Source organism: Pan paniscus, chromosome 8 (genome assembly GCF_029289425.2).
Source record: "Pan paniscus chromosome 8, NHGRI_mPanPan1-v2.0_pri, whole genome shotgun sequence".
Lineage (NCBI taxonomy): Eukaryota > Metazoa > Chordata > Mammalia > Primates > Hominidae > Pan > Pan paniscus.
Window position 1 is genome coordinate 39,390,363 of NC_073257.2, and position 18,388 is coordinate 39,408,750.

General features: G+C 35.0%; 1 protein-coding gene across 18 annotated transcripts in view; it reads right to left on the reverse strand.

The window, feature by feature from the left end:
* The window catches only part of ABI1 (abl interactor 1), a 111,953-nt gene that overhangs the window by 6,541 nt on the left and 87,024 nt on the right, over nt 1–18,388 (reverse strand). The window contains exons 4-10 of one of the 18 annotated variants that reach the window (XM_003821412.5): nt 17,732–17,746; nt 16,902–17,002; nt 15,509–15,649; nt 11,873–11,973; nt 10,544–10,624; nt 5,750–5,926; nt 2,327–2,413 (exon numbers count right to left, since the gene is read on the reverse strand). In XM_003821412.5, coding sequence (XP_003821460.1) covers nt 2,327–2,413; nt 5,750–5,926; nt 10,544–10,624; nt 11,873–11,973; nt 15,509–15,649; nt 16,902–17,002; nt 17,732–17,746 — 703 coding nt within the window. The remainder of the gene's footprint in view (nt 1–2,326; nt 2,414–5,749; nt 5,927–10,543; nt 10,625–11,872; nt 11,974–15,508; nt 15,650–16,901; nt 17,003–17,731; nt 17,747–18,388) is intronic. The other 17 variants (XM_034930148.3, XM_008974875.4, XM_003821410.5 and 14 more) reach the window with 17 other exon arrangements.

The following is an 18,388-nucleotide window of genomic DNA, read 5'->3' on the forward strand; positions in this document are numbered from 1 at the left end:
TACAGACCCCTCCTGACATCAAACAGCCATAGTTCATATCCTTAATTTGGCTTAATGTGTAAATTATGTATGTTGGTACCTTGCATTTACTCTTGATTTATCACATTAGTTTAATGTTTTCACGAAATTGTCTTTATGTCCAACTGCTGTAAATCTACATGTCTTATCTTCAAATTATGGCAGAAGTCTTGGTTAATCTAATTCTCTGCATAATCATAAAGAGATGTAAACACACTGCTGACTTTTTTAGAGGCTCATATCTTAAACTGAAATACTTATTAATAGGCTGCTACATGCATTCATTATCACCCACTTTGAGTGTCATAAGAAACTGGGTATTTAAGAGAACACATAAAATTTGTACTTCATAAAACGTTTAAAGTACTGATACATATTTTAACACCAATCTTCCTCACACACTTTCAAAGAAAACAGAAACCAAATAAAGTTAGGGAATCTGTGGCACAAGGAGAATCACTGACTGACCCAAGTTCATATGTTTGGTAAAAAGAACTAATATAGTACCAACAGCCTCTTTAGCAAAGACCACACGTGCCTAGAATAATGTACACTAATACTGGATTTCTATATAAAGAAAAGATTTACCAAATAGCTAGTCAGTCACTTTGGACCCATAAAACTGATGTTCATTATGGCTATTTTAAATTATTTCCTAATAATTCTTACTGATATGGCAGTTCAAAAGTTTACACTGGCCTTGTTTTTAAACTCTGCAGCATTAATGACCAGCAGTTTACCCTTACTCATTTATTTTTAAAAATAAGATTCACATCTATCTATCCATCCATCCATGCATTTATTTATTTTTGCACTCTATTTATTTTTGCACTTCTAGGCTGGAGTGCAGTAGTGTGATCATGGCTCACTGCAGCCTTGACGTCCTGGACTCAAATGATGCTGCAGCCTCAGCCTAACTAGTAGCTGGAACTACAGGCACATGCCACTACACCTGGCTAATTTTTTATTTTTTTGTACAGACAGTCTTGCCATGTTGCCCAGGCTGATTATTCATATCTTTTTAAATGTTTGCACACATTAGGGTTTTCAAACACATATTAACAGTAAGGATGGCTTACACTCAGAAATTTCAACATTACAAAACAACATTTTATAACAAGCCAATTGGATCACACATTTCCTGAAGGAAGGGGCTTTTGTCTTAAACTGCTGGTATTCCTCCCGGAGTCTGGCACGTAACATCGGGTACACAAATATTTGACTGGCAGGAGGGAGGGAATGGGGAGAATAACACAACAGGGTCAGCAAAAGCTGAAGAATGGAATTTGCCACAATATATTCTCTTGGAGGATAGGCTGGGCAAGTGGGTTATTCATTTGTTCAAACCATCCTGAGATTTATTTTCATGGTGATGGTCCAAATGAAGTAAATTAAAAATAGACCACATTACCATCAACAGCCTTTCTAGCATATTATAATTCAGTAATAGTGGTATTTTTCACTTTATATAAGATTCACTGTGATCATGCAATTAGGATTACACATCTTCTGGAATTTCAAAAGTAATCAGGCAGTAATATAAACTAGTCTATCCTGATTAAAGCCATATATCCAAAATAACTTCTCCCCCCACCCCCCACAAAAAAAAATCCCTGAACTTCATTCAAGAGAAGATCTAAAAAAGTTAACTGATTTTCATATTCAGGAACAATCTTCGTGGGCCTGGATGTAGCCAAAATGTGAAAAGGATGCTAAATTGCTTATCACTCACACTGAAATGGATAGCATGAATGTAATTTACTTATTCTTGGTCATTCAATCTTATCCTAACAATGAACCTTTACGTAGGTTCAATATCATGTATGTACAAAAATCTGAGGCTACAAAGCTTTCCCTAAAATTTTGGAATTAAGGGGGGAAAATCTGCCCCAATTTCATATTAAATTTAATCTTACAGTATATCTACCTATCTCTTGATAAATTTATTAGAATTAAAAATGTCTTCTAATTCTAGTAACTGTTAGAAGCTAAAAGTTTCCATATAATTTGAATTTTTGTGTTTGATTATTCTTTCCTTAAGAATATGTAAAGATCAGATCTCCTGTTTTAGGATCATGTAAAGACATAAGAAAATTGCAGCTTTGAAATTTATATGGGTCAGTAACCATGCACACAAAGAGAAAAAACTGAAGACCGTGCTCTTCAGTTTCAGTAACATATCTGCACCTATTTTCAAGATAAGATTAGCTTCTCAATAAAAGTAAGGAAAACGATGACTCATCGTCAGCCATGCATGCTATAAGGAGACAGCCTCTACTCTTCCAGAGCTCAGTTTTTCCAAACTTACTGTTTTCCTGCACCCTGGCCACGAAGCCTGTGAGAGGTATCTGTGGAGTCAACTGAGGCATAGGGGGAGGGGGTGGAGCAATAGAAACTGGTAGCAACAACACAGTATGGGGGAAGTAAAACAGATAAAGGAAAGAAAAGGAAACAAACAAAAAGCAGAAGTCAGTTACAAGGACCACAAACATAAGTATGCAAAGAACAGTTTGCAAATGAAACAAAACAAAACAAAAAACAAAACAAAAACCTGCAGAACCTTCGAGTACATTTCCCACAAGCAAACCTAAAGGCCAAGTTGTGCTTAGCCAATTAATTAATTTTATAAAAGAACAAATATACTTAATTCAATCCTAATGTTATATTGTTTGGGGAGAATTTAAATTTACCATCACATTCACTTTAGTAAAATAAAATTTTCAAATTCTAAGGAAAGACTTCTAAAATAGGTAACAATGAAATACCTACATAGGTTTCCAGAATATTGTGTCTTTGCCATAGCTATAACAGGTTTGTCTAGCTTTAAGGTAATGTTGTAAATTAGGACCCAAATAAATAAAACAAATATATAATAGTTATTTATTTCATATATCAATAAAAATATTAATCACAGGTTTCCTTTAAAGACAGTTCTTATATCTAAATTCACACACAGCTCTCCAGGAAAAACTCTTGTTTGTAAAACAAGGTTGTTATATTTTTAAGTTGGCAATTTTATTTTTAAAAATATCAGTCCTAAATTTACAAGGGAATATATCATGTTAATCAGTCAGAGTTTCATGGGATATCTCAAAAGTGACCTTTTTATCACTGTTCTAAAAAAGGAAACCTGATCTCCAATAAGTTAAAATATGTAGTTCTTTGCATTAAAGTAATTTTTAACAACTCATTGGATAGCTTGAAACACATTCACATGCATTTGTGGAGATGACATAATTGACAGGAAATTAATACCAAATACTCATGTATTAAAAATTATAACATACACTAGAAGTAAACATTCATATGTTTGTGACTTTGTCTCACTTTAACAAGACAGTAATTGGCAAAGATTGCTTAGAAAAAGTCAGTAGGACTAGATAGCAAAATTTAGTCTATCGGTAGTCACCAAGTAGTAACACTAAATTGATAGAGAAAAACAATTTATTGGTTACCAAGGATTAATCAAAAGGTTGTTTCAATTAATCCAACATGCAAATTCTGTTGGTAAGCATAAAAATTTGAAAGAAGTTCAGTGTTCAAAGAAGTAACAAAGCAATTATGTGCATTAATATTCATTGTAAAGCTAAAGATAACATTCAATTCACTATGAAAGCAATCCTATTTCATTCTAATACTCTATAGAAGGCTCCTAAATAAAAGGTTAGAGGTTTTGACTTAAAAAACAAAAAACTCTCACAAACCTAAAAAAGTGTTTAGAAACAACTCTTAGTAACTAGCCATGCTGGTTAGTATGTAATGAAAAAGAAAAGCTATGCTGTGAAGATACTAATCATTACTACATTTAGACAGAAGGGAAAATGTGCACATCAAAACACTAAAAACATTCACGTACTACTACTACTACTACTACTACTACAACACCAACAGTAACTCAGATTGAAGGATAATTAATTTGACAAAACATAATAATTTATTTAAAATCTGAGGCCAAATTTGCTTTCCAATATTCAAAAGAATGTGGTCATTAATTAAAGTATACTGTTTGAAAATAATCCACACAAGCATTGCTAAAATAAAACTATAAAACTATGTATTATATAAAAAAGTCACCAAAAATCCTATTTGCAGAGTAAATTAAATATCTAAGTGGGGAAAAGAAAAATAATAAACAAAAAGATGGGATCTAAAAATTCAGAATATGAAAAAAATAAAGTTGATGAAACAAGTGAAGTGAATTATTAGATAATCTGGAATATTTAGACAGACACTGGCTACCTTTTGATACCAAATGTTAGGTAAAATCCTATTTAGTGAAGTTTAACACTTCTCAGTAGCTTTAATATTTTAGTCTGGAAAAAAAGCTATATAAATTTTGGGATTATTTGTGAATTTTGATATTTCTGATAAAGTGGTTTTCAATTCTTAGGAATTTTTGCTATAACATAATTTATGTTTAAAATTTAAACAAAAAACTAATGAGAACTTTCAGCTGGGCGCAGTGGCTCACGCCTGTAATCCCAGCACTTTGGGAGGCTGAGGTGGGTGGATCACCTGAGATCACGAGTTCGAGACCAGCCTGGCCAACATGGTGAAATGCTGTCCCTTCTAAAAATACAAAAATTGGCTAGGTGTAGTGGCAGGCGCCTGTAATCCCAGCTACTCAGGTGGCTGAGGCAGGAGAATCGCTTGATCCTGGGAGGGTGAGGTTGCAGTGGACCGAGATCGCGCCACTGCACTCCAGCCTGGGCGACAAGAGTGAAACTCTGTCTCAAAAAAAAAAAAACAAAAAAAAAACAAAAAAAAAACTTTCCCCTAGCTCTGCTTTAAAATACATATACAGGTCATTCATTATAAATAAAAAGAACTTAAAGCAACCTCCTATGTAAATATGGAGAATTCACTGAGTATTAAGTGTTTTTATATAAACTAAAATAACATGTGGCTCTAGAAAGAGCCACAAAAGCCATGTAGGAAAGCTTGTCTCAGTCTATGCCCAGTGGGCACAACTTTTTAAGCTAAAAGCAAACAGTGGACAACAGGTTCATTTCTAATTTTGTTTTTTTTCCTTTTTGCATTGAACATCTTAATATGGAAAGTGATATTAATGACTACCCTACACTATTCTAACTTCCTAACATTATATGCTAAAACTATTTTCTTTTCTTACCAGCTTTTAAACACTGACTGCAATTAGTGTTGAGATGTGCAATTTGAGGTAACAGAAATCAAAAGAAATTCCCACCATTAGAATTATTCAAAGACAGAGTAATTAAGCAGGCATCACAAACAGTTTTAATCGGTTTTGAACTCATTTCTGAATACGTTAATGACCTTAAAAGTGATAGCCAGCAATTTCATTATATTAATTTAAAGGAAAACTTTGACAGTGTTTGTGTCTTTAATTTTACCATTACTACGCTGTCTCAAACATGCCAATAAATTCAGTTTATTTCTGCAATGTTTTTGTTCTCTAGTTCTACTTATGTAATAAAATCGCATATTAAAGTTAAATTTTAGTATACTCAATATAGACATGTCTCGATAAATTTAGTTAAGTATACTTGGTAAGTCTAAATTTTGGAAGAGAAAGTGGTAAGCAATTACTCTTAAAATGGTATGATTCAAGGACTAATATCCTAAAACAAAAATAAACATGAAACATCATGGTTTTCAATTGTTGTCTATCACTGGCAAGAATAACAGTTTCAAATAATTTCCTTCAAAAGGAGCTCCACTGTTGCTGTATGCCTGTAAAGCACAAGCTTACTTGAATTTTGAGAATAAAGTGGACCTCCATTAACATGAGGCTGAGCAGAAAATTGAGCAGTCACAGAGGGAGTTCGTCTGTATCCACCAGAAGATGTCGAAGAAGTAGTAGAGTTGTGTCGAGATATCTGCCTGGTCATTGTGCCATACTGGGAACCAGGAGCTGAGCCCGGGGCTGCTGAAAAGCATTAGTCAAAGGCAACCAACAAAGAGACTTGAGCATTGTAATCACCTTAGATGGCAGAACAAAGCAGGAGGGGGCCTCAGTAAGAAATATTTATTACTTTTTCAAGACCAAGGCACAAAATAAAGAGAAAAGTAAAGATAAAAATCAGTAACTTTATCTCCAAAGTCAAAAACAGAGAGAAAAAAAACAGCTGCATGGAAAGCTGCAAAAGTAAATAAGTAATATTCTCAAGCTTTTAAAAACCATAATCCCAAATGGTACTTTGTTAATATGATATATAAATTTTTTGTGCATTTTCAAATACATAGCTTTTATATGTAAATTGTCTTTCCAATAAAATAAGTACCAAAAGATGGTGTGAGGTAGAAAGCATCAGTCTTTAGATATAAGTAGATTCATGTCTGAGTTACAAATTTCTTCCTTTCCACTGACAAAACTTTCAGAATTTTGATTTGGCTAGATAGAGTCTTATAATGATAAGTCTCTATCTAGCCAAATCCAAGTTAAACAATAAATTTTTATTTACTAATATTTTTGAGTTTTTATTGAATTAGCAGTTATTAGTATCAATACATATTAAGTAAAATCATTTTTAAGAAATGTGCCATTTCTCGTTTCAAAGCACTTTCATGTAATGTCAGATTTGTTGTAGATCTCCAAAGTTTTAAGATTAACATACATTTTCCCTATTAAATTTTTATAACTGACAGAAGCAGAAAATTTTTTGACTCTATAAAATATGGCATTTTAAGGTAGTTTTGTTTAGCAAATCTATTCTCTTTCTCCATGCCTGGAGGGCTTCTTTTTCATAGTACATCCAAAGAATCTGCTTTTTAAAAAAAAAAAATTAGCATGCTCATATATTTCCATCAGTTAATATCGAAACTGATGAAAATATTAATACTTAACATTGTATTAAGTGTCATCTTTCCCAACATTTCAAAAGTTTCATATTTAAAATGTTAATAGAGTTCAAAGCCTCTAAAGTTAACTATACTTTCCAAAGTTAACTTTGGGATTATTATTATTTTCCTTGCCCCATCTAAACAACAAACAATGACAGAGTAAGTAAAAAGCCAGCGTCCTAGTTTATCTTCATTCAGTTGTCTAATCCTTCTTAGAGGTCACACAAGGTATTAGATAAAACCATACAGCAGAGGTTGTTCATTAAGAGAAGTGCTGATCTAACATTTTGGAACTCCCAAGTCATAGGCAGTCACCAATTATTTGAATCATCCACATGCTCATTTTCTAAATAGAAACAGTTTAAAAATAATTGTCTATTCAAAAGCCTTCGTGAATAAGTAATTTTGGACAGCTAGGTTTTTCCAGAGAGCCAAGAAATAAGCCTTTAAGGGCCAGGTGCAGTGGCTCATGCCTGTAATCCCAGCACTTTGGGAGGCCGAGGCAGGCGGATCACCTGAGGTCAGGAGTTTGAGACCAGCCTGGCCATCATGGCGAAAACCTGTGTCTACTAAAAATACAACAATTAGCTGGGCATGGAGGCACATGCCTGTAATCCCAGCTACTCGGGAGGTTGAGACAGGAGAATCACTTGAACCCGGGAGATGGAGGTTGCATGAGCCAAGACAGCACCACTGCATTCCAGCCTGAGTGACGGAGAAAGACTCCATCTCAAAAAAAAAAAAAAAAAAAAGAGTAAGCCTTTAACTGTTTTTTTTTTAATTTATTTTTTTATTTTGGGTAAAGAGTCTGACTGTCGCCCAGGTTGGAGTGCAGTGGTGGGATCACAGCTCACTGAAGCCTCAACCTCCTGGACTCAAGCAATCCTCCTACCAGAGCCTCCTGAGTAGCTGGGGATATAGGAGAGCGCCACCAAACCCATCTAATTTTTTATGTTTTGTAGAGACAGAGTCTCACTATGTTGCCCAGGGTGGTCTTGTCCTGGGCTCAAGCAATCCTCCCACCTTGGCCTCCCAAAATGCTGGATTACAGGTGTGAGTCACCACTCCCAGCCAACCATTTTTAATAGAAATCTCTGTAAAAGGATTTTACATTTCTCTGGCTTGTATAAAAAAGTGTACAGAAATCGAGTTATTTTTATTGGTGATTCAAGAACAAAAGCCAATCATTTAGCAATTCTGAGCCTATTTTAGAATTTAACATTTTATCATAAAATAAATAATGCCAAAGAGTGTGTGACTTATATGCATAATTATATGTTATACATGTGAATTATACACATACATGTGTGTATAAAAAATTTTAAATAATATACAGCTCAAGAAATCGAATATTAACAAGATCACTGAGGCTTCCTGTGTGCTCCTCTCCTGGATTCCAACCCCCACAAGGTGTATGTTAAACATTCTCTTTCTTCTGTAAATAGTTTTTGTCATATATATATATATATATACACACACACACACACACACACACACATACATATATAACCTTAAACAATACACACAGTTTTTACAAATTTATAAACTTTTGTAATGGAATCAATCTGTACATATTGTTGAATTGCTCTTTTTCCTTGATAATATTTTCAAAAATTCATCCATGTGGCTATGCATATCAATGTCATTCATTTTTGCTATTTTATTTGTATGTAAATATATCATAATTTATTTATCCATTCTACTACTATTAGACATTTTGGTTTGAGATTTGTGCTATCAATACTACTGCTACGAACATTCCTAAATATAATTCCTGAATCTCTAGGACAGTGGTTCTCAAACTTCATCATTGATCAGTATTTCTTCTTGAGGCCTTGTGTTTTGTTTAAGATGGAGTCTCACTCTGTCACCCAGGCTAGAGCGCAGTGGCACAATCTCAGCTCTCTGCAACCTCCACCTCCCAGGCTCAAGCCATCCTCCCACCTCAGCCTCCCAAGTAGCTGGGGCTACAGGCATGCATCACCATGCCCGGCTAAATTTTTTGTATTTTTTGCAGAGATGAGGTCTTGCTATGTTGCCCAGGCTGGTCTTGAACTCCTGGATCAAGCAATCCGCCTGCCTCAGCCTCACAAAGTGCTAGGATTAGAGGCGTGAGCCACTGTGCCCAGCCTTACAGCTTGTTATAATATAGACTGCTGTATTATAACAGCAGAAACTCCCATCCTCAAGAGTTTCCCGATTGAAGCAGGTCTAGAAGGGACCTGAGAATCTGTATTTCTAACTAATTCTCAGATACTGATTGTCTGGGGATGACACTCTGAAAACCACTGTTCTAGGACAGCAGTTTTCACACTTTTTGGTCTTAGGGTCCACTCTTAGACAACCCCAAAAGCCTTTTGTTGACATGGGTTACAGCTGTAGATAATTACCATATTAGATACTGAAACTGATATATCTTTAAAACATATGAATACACAAGTACACATTTCATTAGGAGTCAAAGCAATGACTTTATCATACTTCATTCAGCTTCTAGAAAATTCTACCGTATAGTTATAACAGAATGAGAATGAAAAGGACAAATAATGAATAGAGCTCTGACCTCAAAAACTTCATGAAAGGATCTTGGTAATCCTCAGGGGTCCCTTAACCATATTTTGAGAACTAGTGCTCTAGGGTAAATATGTAGAAATGAAATTGATAAATCTAGGGTAGGTACATGTTCAACTTGACTAGGTAACAATAAATTACTTTCTGAAGTGAGTGTATACATTAATAAACTCCCACCAGCAATTTGCTTTCCTCACCAACACACATCCTCACCAACACTGGTACTAGCTAACTTCTACCTTTTTACCTGTCTGCTGGATATAAAATAGTATCTCACTGTGGTTTTAATTTTAATTCTTCTGGTTATTAATTGGGTTGAGGCTATTTTTTTCTCACAGATTTTCTACCAACAATTTCTATTCTTAGGGTCTTCATTTTACTACCTCCTTTCTCCCTTTTCCTTGGTATGTGCAAATGTTTGGAAAAGATGTTGTTAGACAGCTTTATTTCACTTAACCTGAAACTCAGCTCTCATTATTTGAAACACCTCATTATCCATTTCTACCCAGATTACTGTGATTGTGTATTTCTAGACTCAATGGTTTTTACATTGACATTTAAAATATATTTAAAATTCCTTATATGCTCAGTTCAGTCATCCCCAACTTGTGAACAATTTAAATGCATTTTATCGAGAAAACTATTTCATGGCATCCTGAGATGTCATAAAAATTGGGCCATATCAGAGTTTTTCAAACTATGATCCACAGGAAAGCCTCAGAGTACCCCATCCCACACATATTGTTTGCCTTTCAATTTTTCTCCTCCTGTCCCCACCTTCACCCTGATCCTTTGACTGTTGTATATACCAGAGAGTTCCAAATTAAGTTTCACTTGTGCGGGGCAGGGGGGATTAGACTAGAAAAATCTAAACAAACAACAAATTAAAAACACATTAAGTTGGTTATAAACCAAGCATTTCATATTATAGAAAAAGTTGTTTTATATTTGTTTACTGTATAAGTGCAGAAGCCTTTCACCAGAAGTTAGTGATATTAGATTTAATACTTTAATCTTTGTATTATCACCTGCAACCTAATAACTATAAAAGCCAGCACTCTACTAGCACAGAGGAGTTTATTATGAATTATGTAAAGTGAGTTCAATGGCTCCAATGGCTATGCAATCTCACCTATCACAGTGCTCACTGGGAGAAGTGGTGCCAGAGGTGGTGCTGGTGGAGCTCCAGAAGGAGGAGGGACAGAAATGTTTTCTAATAAAATAGTTTATAATTCAGGTCAGAGTACAAGAAAAGAAAACTCAACATTTTGAAACAGCAAGAAAGTACAATGTATCGGGAAGAAAAAGAAAAAAGATACCCCCATGCTCAAATGAGTATGAATTTTGTACGTAAAGAGGCTACCGAGTTTATACCTGCCTTAACTATCAAATATGCCTATGTTTATAAGTGGCTTTTTCTCCTTTTTCAAAAATATGCTTGAAAAGCTAAGAATTTCTTTCCTAACATTTTTCATTATCATACTTTAAAAATATACATTTTTAACAATATAAAAAGTCTCCATTTCATTTACTAAAAATCAAGGGGCTAATTCAATGCTCTCCAAGGATTTCTTAAATTTTCATGCTTTCTAAAAGTAACTTTCCTATCTTAATTTTATTTTACATTTATTGCATTTTACTGAAATATATATTGAATATCATAGATAAATGTAGTAAAGTCACAAAATAAGCAAACACCAGAGTAGATACTGGCCTGTAAAGCAACATTAAAACTCTTAGAAACATAATTCACCTTTATAGACACTGATTCTCCAGCTGGAGTATCGTACAATACTGGTTTGCTCTTGAAATAATAAATGTCATTCTTGACTAGTATGCGAGGCAAATACAGTCAGCCCTCCATATCCATGGGTTCCTCATCCCTGGATTCAATCAACCATAGATCAAAAATATTTCAGGGAAAAAAATAGATGGCTACATCTGTCCTGAACATGTGCAGACTTATTTTTCTTGTCACTATTCCCTAAACAATACAGTATAACTATTTAAGTAGCACTTAATATTGTATTAGGTATTACAAGTAATCTAGAGATGATTTAAAGAATATGAGAGGATGTGTGTAGGTTATATGCAAATACTACACCAGTTTATAGAAAGGACTTGAGCATCCATGCATTTTGGTATCCGCAGGGGACCTTGGAACCAATCCCCCATGGACACTGAGGAATGAATATATTTCTAAAGCAAAATGGCCAACAAAAAGTTATTTAACAAAACTACTTAATATGCAGTATATATAAGGAGAAACAGCTGGTGAAATCCTAAAGACTTTGTGAAAAGCAATCTAAAAATACTGTTAACTTTGTTATCAGCCTTCATTCTAGCAACGATCACAAATGTAATTAATAATTTTACTCAATATGACTAATTTATTTCAGCCTTCCACAATAAAGCTCATAAATATTATCATGTATTAAACATAGATTAATAAATAACACACCTGGTCCAATAGTGGGTGGCGAAGGTGTAGGCACAGCAATGGGAATGCCAATACTACTGCTACCACTGTTTTCTCGACTTCCACTTCCTCCACTACTTCCACTGAAAAGAAAAAAAAAAACTGTGAAAAACCAATTCTAGAGACATATTTAAAAAAAAAACTGTAATCACCCAAGGCCACTAAATACTCCTTTTATGTCATATAGTCATCCCTCAGTATCCTTGGAGGACTGGTTTCAAGAGCCCCCTTGGATACCAAAACCCATGGATGTTCAAGTCCTGCAGTTGGCCCTACAGAACCAGTGGACATGAAACATTGGTTTTCCTTATCTACAGGTTCTGCATCCCATGAATACTGTATTTTCAACCCGAGACTGCCTTACTCTGGGGATGCAGAACCTGAGGAAGAGGGGAAGGGAAGGAGGGAGGGAGGAAGGGAAAGGAGAGAGGGAGGGAGGGAGGGAGAGTGGGAGGGAGAGTGGGAGGGAAAGTGGTAGGCAATGGGAGGGTTGGTGGGTGCAGGTGGGTGGGGGTGTGTGTGTAACAAGAAATTTTTAAGTTATTCATCACAAATCTTAATCCTAATATTTGAAATGGTTTCCTCTACTTCTCAACCTATCTGGAACCAATATAATGATAACACAGTACTTAAAACCATCTCTGTTGAAATATTTATCACCAACAAAATCTTATAGTATGAGTCAACAATTGTTTATTCAAAACCTGCTATGAAGAGCAGTGAACAATGCAGTCATGAACCACACCATCTGAAGTTCATAATGGGAAAACTGACATGAAAAGGTAATGTAATAGATACAACAAAAGAGAAAGTACAAATGATGTGGAAGTAAATTAAAAGGGTACTCCGTTCTAGTCTAAAATTAATATGAAACTTCCTCTCATCTCAAAGAAAGGTGATAACATAGGGAAATTTTCTGGAAAATAAGCATAATGACAAAGAAAGACAATAGTGAAGTTTCAGTGTGGACATTCTGGAATAGTTGCTACTGATAAACTCTAACCAACTCCTCGCTATTCTACTTCCTGTGGATGTACTGTCCTGTTAGCTCTAGGACCTGGCTCCCTCTAGTTGTTTCTAGTAAGGTATAAGATCTTGTGCCATCCAGTTGTTTATAGTAATGTGTGTACATGTGTAAAAACATATATTTGTGCACATGCAGCCTTAGGCTCCATATTATGTTTTAAAATCTACATAATTTGCTCAATAAGCCCAGAAATTCAAAGGGCAAAGATTTGCAATGCCTGGATAAGATTTTTATTTTCTTCTGCAATATGATCATTCTATAATTAGATTATCATATGTTAATGGAAGAAAAAGAAAAAAGTCATTTATAAAACAGACATAGCTTAGATGTGAAGACCTCCCTAACTCCCTCAAGCCAGGTGATCAATACTTAGCTTTGTGCCACCACTGCATCATAGACATATGAGTATTTATGCTCTTATTATGCTCCTCTTCAATTACTGTCTTTTTTCCAACAAGGGGTTGGCAAATTATGGCCTGTGGGCTAAAACTGGTCCATTGCCTGATTTTTACTACCTGTGAGTTAAGAATGTTTTTTATATTTTTTAATAGTTAAAAAAATCAAGAGGAATAATATTTTGTAACACATTAAAATTATATGAAATTAGAATGTCAGTGCTATAAATAAAGTTTTACTGGAACACAGCCACATTCATTTACGTATTGTCAATGGCTGCTTTTGTGCTACAATGACAGATCTGAGTAATTGCATCAGAAACCATATATATGGCCCACGAATCCTAAAATATTGACAATCTGGCCCTTTATAGAAAAAGTTTGCTGATCCCTGTTCTAACAGAATGAGCTCTTGAAAAAAGAACTATGCCTTATTGACAAATGCCTAATATCTAATGAAACAACACTTAATAACTGCTTGTTGAATATGATTAAACTATGCTTCCACTATAGAGAAAAACTATACTTTGATCCAAGAGTTCAATAACAACAAAGAGAACAATTTTGTTCCTCAAAGAACTTGACCTGATACAGTAACTGCAGATATCAACTTAACAATTTGTTTACTAACAGCACCAATAGTAATAAATACCGCTTACCTAGCATCTCGCATCTTGATATACCCTATTTAGTGGAATTCCCATAAATCATTTTGATAAGTTATCTCTCATTTACCAACCTAAGAGTGAAGGCAAAAGAGAGGTTCCCTGCCCACGTTATTAAGTGAGAGAGAAAACTGAAGAATAAAACAAATTTGGTTATATAATAAATTTATCTGGTTTTATAAAGCACTCAAAAATTGAAGTGGCTATATTTTGGGGGAAGAAGGTCGAGGTGATAACCAGGAAGGAGCATGAGGGGCTTCTGGGTTGCTGGTAATGTTCCATTTTCTGATCTGGGTGATGGTTATATGAGTGTATGTCCATTCATCAAGCTGTATACTTACTGAAGTGGATACTTTTCTGAATGCTTGTTATGCTCTGTAACTAAATTTTTAAAAACCCACCGGGTAATTGACTTTTAGGACATTTAAAAATAATAAATACAAGGCCGGGAGCGGTGGATCACGCCTGTAATCCCAACACTTTGGGAGGCCGAGGTGGGTGGATCACCTGAGGTCAGGAGTTAGAGACCAGCCTGGGCAACATGGTGAAACCTCATCTCTACTAAAATACAAAAATTAGCCAGGCGTGGTGGCATGCACCTGTAATCCCAGCTACTCTGGAGGCTGAGGCAGGAGAATTGCTTAAGCCTAGGTGGTAGAAGTGGCAGTGAGCCGAGATCGCGTCACTGCACTCCAGCCTGGGTGACAGAGCTAGACTCCATCTCCAAAAAGATAATAATAATATTATTATTATAATAACATGTTCTAGTATACTGATTCTCTTAAAAAAATCTCCCTCAGATTTAAGCTTAATCTTCTTTCCTTCAATCTCTGAAAGTTTAAATCACGTTGTATAATTCCTATGATATTTAATCTTTTCTCCAAAAGTATTTGAGTGGTTTGCCTTGAATTTTTTTAAAAGAGCATTTTAAAACATTCTTAGGGCCAGGCACAGTGGCTCACACCTGTAATCCCAGCACTTTGGGAGGCTGAGGCAGGAGGATCACCTGAGGTCGGGAGTTGGAAACCAGCCTGACCAACATGCAGAAACCCCGTCTCAACTCAAAATTAGCCAGGCGTGGTGGCTCAGGCCTGTAATCCCAGCTACTTGGGAGGCTGAGGCAGGAGAATCGCTTGAACCTGGGAGGCAGAGGTTGCAGTGAGCCGAGATCGCACCACTACACTCCAGCCTGGGCAACAAGAGCAAAACTCCGTCACAAAAAAAAAAAGAAAAAAATTCTTTAGTCTTAACCCGTAGAGTCTGATAGAGTCTGTACCTCTATCAAAAGGAGAAAATACAAACAATCCATTAATAGTACAAATAGATGTTTTAAAAAGTTAAAAAAACAAAACAAAACAGAAGTTATAACACAAACTTACAGGAACATATATAATATTATTCCCCCAACTTTTACATTTTATATTAGCATTAGAGTGGCACCTCACCCTTTACTCAGCACCTCCATAGGAGTTTGTCGCCAGTCAGTTACACCCACTTTAGAGATGTTGAGATACTCAACCTAAAGGCTTACCTGTGTGTCCTTGGTCTCTGATTTAAAGATGCTGTCCTGCCTGGACTATGCTGACTTCCAAGCCTAGCAGGACTGGTCATATAGTCATTAGGAACTGTTGGGGGTTTAACAGGTTCCAGGGTTTTATAAGGAGTATTCCGTCTAAAGAAGCATAGTGGAGAAAGGAATAATGAATAAAAAAGATAAAATTGCATTTTTCCCAAAAATATGTGAGTCTCCCTTTGTGACCATGTATACCAGGATTTAAAAATATATATGGCAAAGTTTGTAATTTTAAAAAATATTCTTCACTGGGATATATGAATTTTGTTACTTTAACATGAAAACTAAAATTTGTTACCTTTTCCTAGGAAAAACATAGGAAAGGGTAATTTAAAGTCCTAACCTTATTTCTAAAAATTATGGTTATAATTTTTTAAATGCTCAATAATAGCAAACTTTAAAATGTACATTTTTCTCAGTACAGTCACCCATAAGCCACTGTTCTTTAAACAGGAAGCTAAATTTATTTACATAGGAAGCTGCAATTTATTCCCATCTCAATATGGCAATAAATGGAGATGTACATTCTAATCATTACTTTCTCAATAAATGATTTCGACTATTCTGTTTAATAACTTCATTTTTTTTTTCAGGGGCAGAGGGTTTAATGAATAAAAATGAAAACTAAGACCTTCCTAAAAGAAGACTGATTGTTGAACAACCCCTCTGCCAAAAAATAAGAAATCCGATATAATATTTCCAGTATTAAGAAAAACAACCTTAAAGAAATATAATGCTTTGACAAGTATTCGCTATATTTAGTACACTGAGAACTAGGAAGGAAGAAGCCACTGTTATCTTTTCTACTTGCCCAACTGGCCTTCCCATGGAGCTACTCTAGTGTGAAGAGGCCTAAGATTACCAGCAGAAGCATAGTTACAAGTAAAGTGCATACTTTCCTAAAGTAAAGAGTCCCTAAGTCTCAGACACCAATAGGGGAAACAGAAGAGCTGTGGACTAAGCCATACTACACAAAAGTAGACCACTAGTCAAAGTTCTACAATATAGATACTGTAAACACATGCAAAGGCACCATTTGGAATACTCTAATCATTCCATTTAAAACAAACAAGTCAGATTCATATTTTTTAAAAATTAGATGACAAAAAAATAAATCATGCCATTTATACATACATAAAAACTTTCCTGGTACAGATTATAGAGAATATTACAAAGCTGGCAGATGCATTTGGGATTCTGTTCAGGAAAATAGGAATTAAAATGAATTTGTAAAAGGTAGCGTCACATAGAGAGGGTAGTGTGGCATGGATCCCATACACTTACTTAAGTCACAGAAACATCTTTTCCTTTAGCATGTGAATTCTTTTGCAAAATGTAGTTGAATTCTTACCCCAGTGTTCCCCGGCCTGACATGGGAGGACTTGGCGGTTTCTGAGTGGGAGGATTTGTTCTCGACAGTGTGCCAGTTCTTGCAGGCTGGTTATTTCCATGCTAAAATGTAGAAAGAAATGCTTTTATTTTTATATCAAATTGTTCTCCTGGTGTTTTAACACCATGTATTATTTTTTTTAAATATCAGAATGTGAATTAAGGATTCCCAGACAGTTTGAATAAAGACTTTGGTACTACAGTTTAAAAAGTCAAGGAACCACTTGCACTTGGTCTTCCTATTATTTTATGCCATTTATATCACATTGTAGCCAAATACAGGTGAGATGACTGGATTTAATATCTTATTTTATTGTTAAACATGTTCACTGAGATCAAACTTATCTGCATTCAAACACTGGGTTTCCTAAAATTTTTGAAATGTGTGCATGAACATAAACTATAGATCTTACTTGTCAATTTGCTCAGATACCCATCTGAAAAATCATCTTCATCCTAACAATTCAGTAACAAAGTCACATATGATGTCTGGGAAACCTCCTAATTGTAAGTCAATGAAAGCAAGGCAACTATTGAAAAATGAGCAAAGCAATAAATGTTAGCAAAATTAATGTTCCTATATAAACATAGATGTCAATATATCATTGATATATTAACACAGCCAAGCTAAATGCTGCTTATTTGAACTGAACTTGAGTATTAAATAATCTACATAAATCCTACAGGGAAAAGCAGACAGACGTAAGAAGAGTTTTCAAATTTTAGTGGCTCTGCAGCCTCTATCAATACAGAGGAAATACTGTGGATCAAAGGATAAGTAATGGCTCTTACCTTGGCTTTTAGCCACTTTACGTTGGCAAAAAAAGGGGGGGAAAAAGTAGACATTAATGCTAGGTAAGTTATATCCGATAGGACAGGTTTACATTTACAGTTATTCAATTCATGTTAATAAGCTTTTTTCCAGCCATGTTTCAACTACTTTGTAAAGAAAAAGAGATCCATATGTACTGGGGAAATACTCATGTGTTTCATGTATTTTTCAAAAGAATTATATTCATAAGGAAACCACCACTTAATTATTCCAATCTCACGCAGGCTCAATGATTTTTTAAGTCAGTATTTTGTCCTATGGAACTAATCCAACCGAGTAACAGATGATTTAAAAAATACGCTCATTTAAATACAAACACCATAACACATTAGATGTGAAGCTATTTTAACATATTGGTGCATGAGACCTAACACTTTACTGGATAATGAATGTCCAAGTATGAGTATTCATTACTTCAATGGTAGTATAGTTTAAAAAGTGATAAACTGCAAACATTAAAATTCAAAACCACAGATTGCTTCCAAAAATGAAAAAAGGACCTAGTATCTCGATGTTTAAAAACAAATTCATCATGCACAGTGATAACTTAGCCAGATTCTAACTAAGAAATAAACAAACAGGGTCTGGAAAACTCTCTCATTCCTAGCTTCTGAACC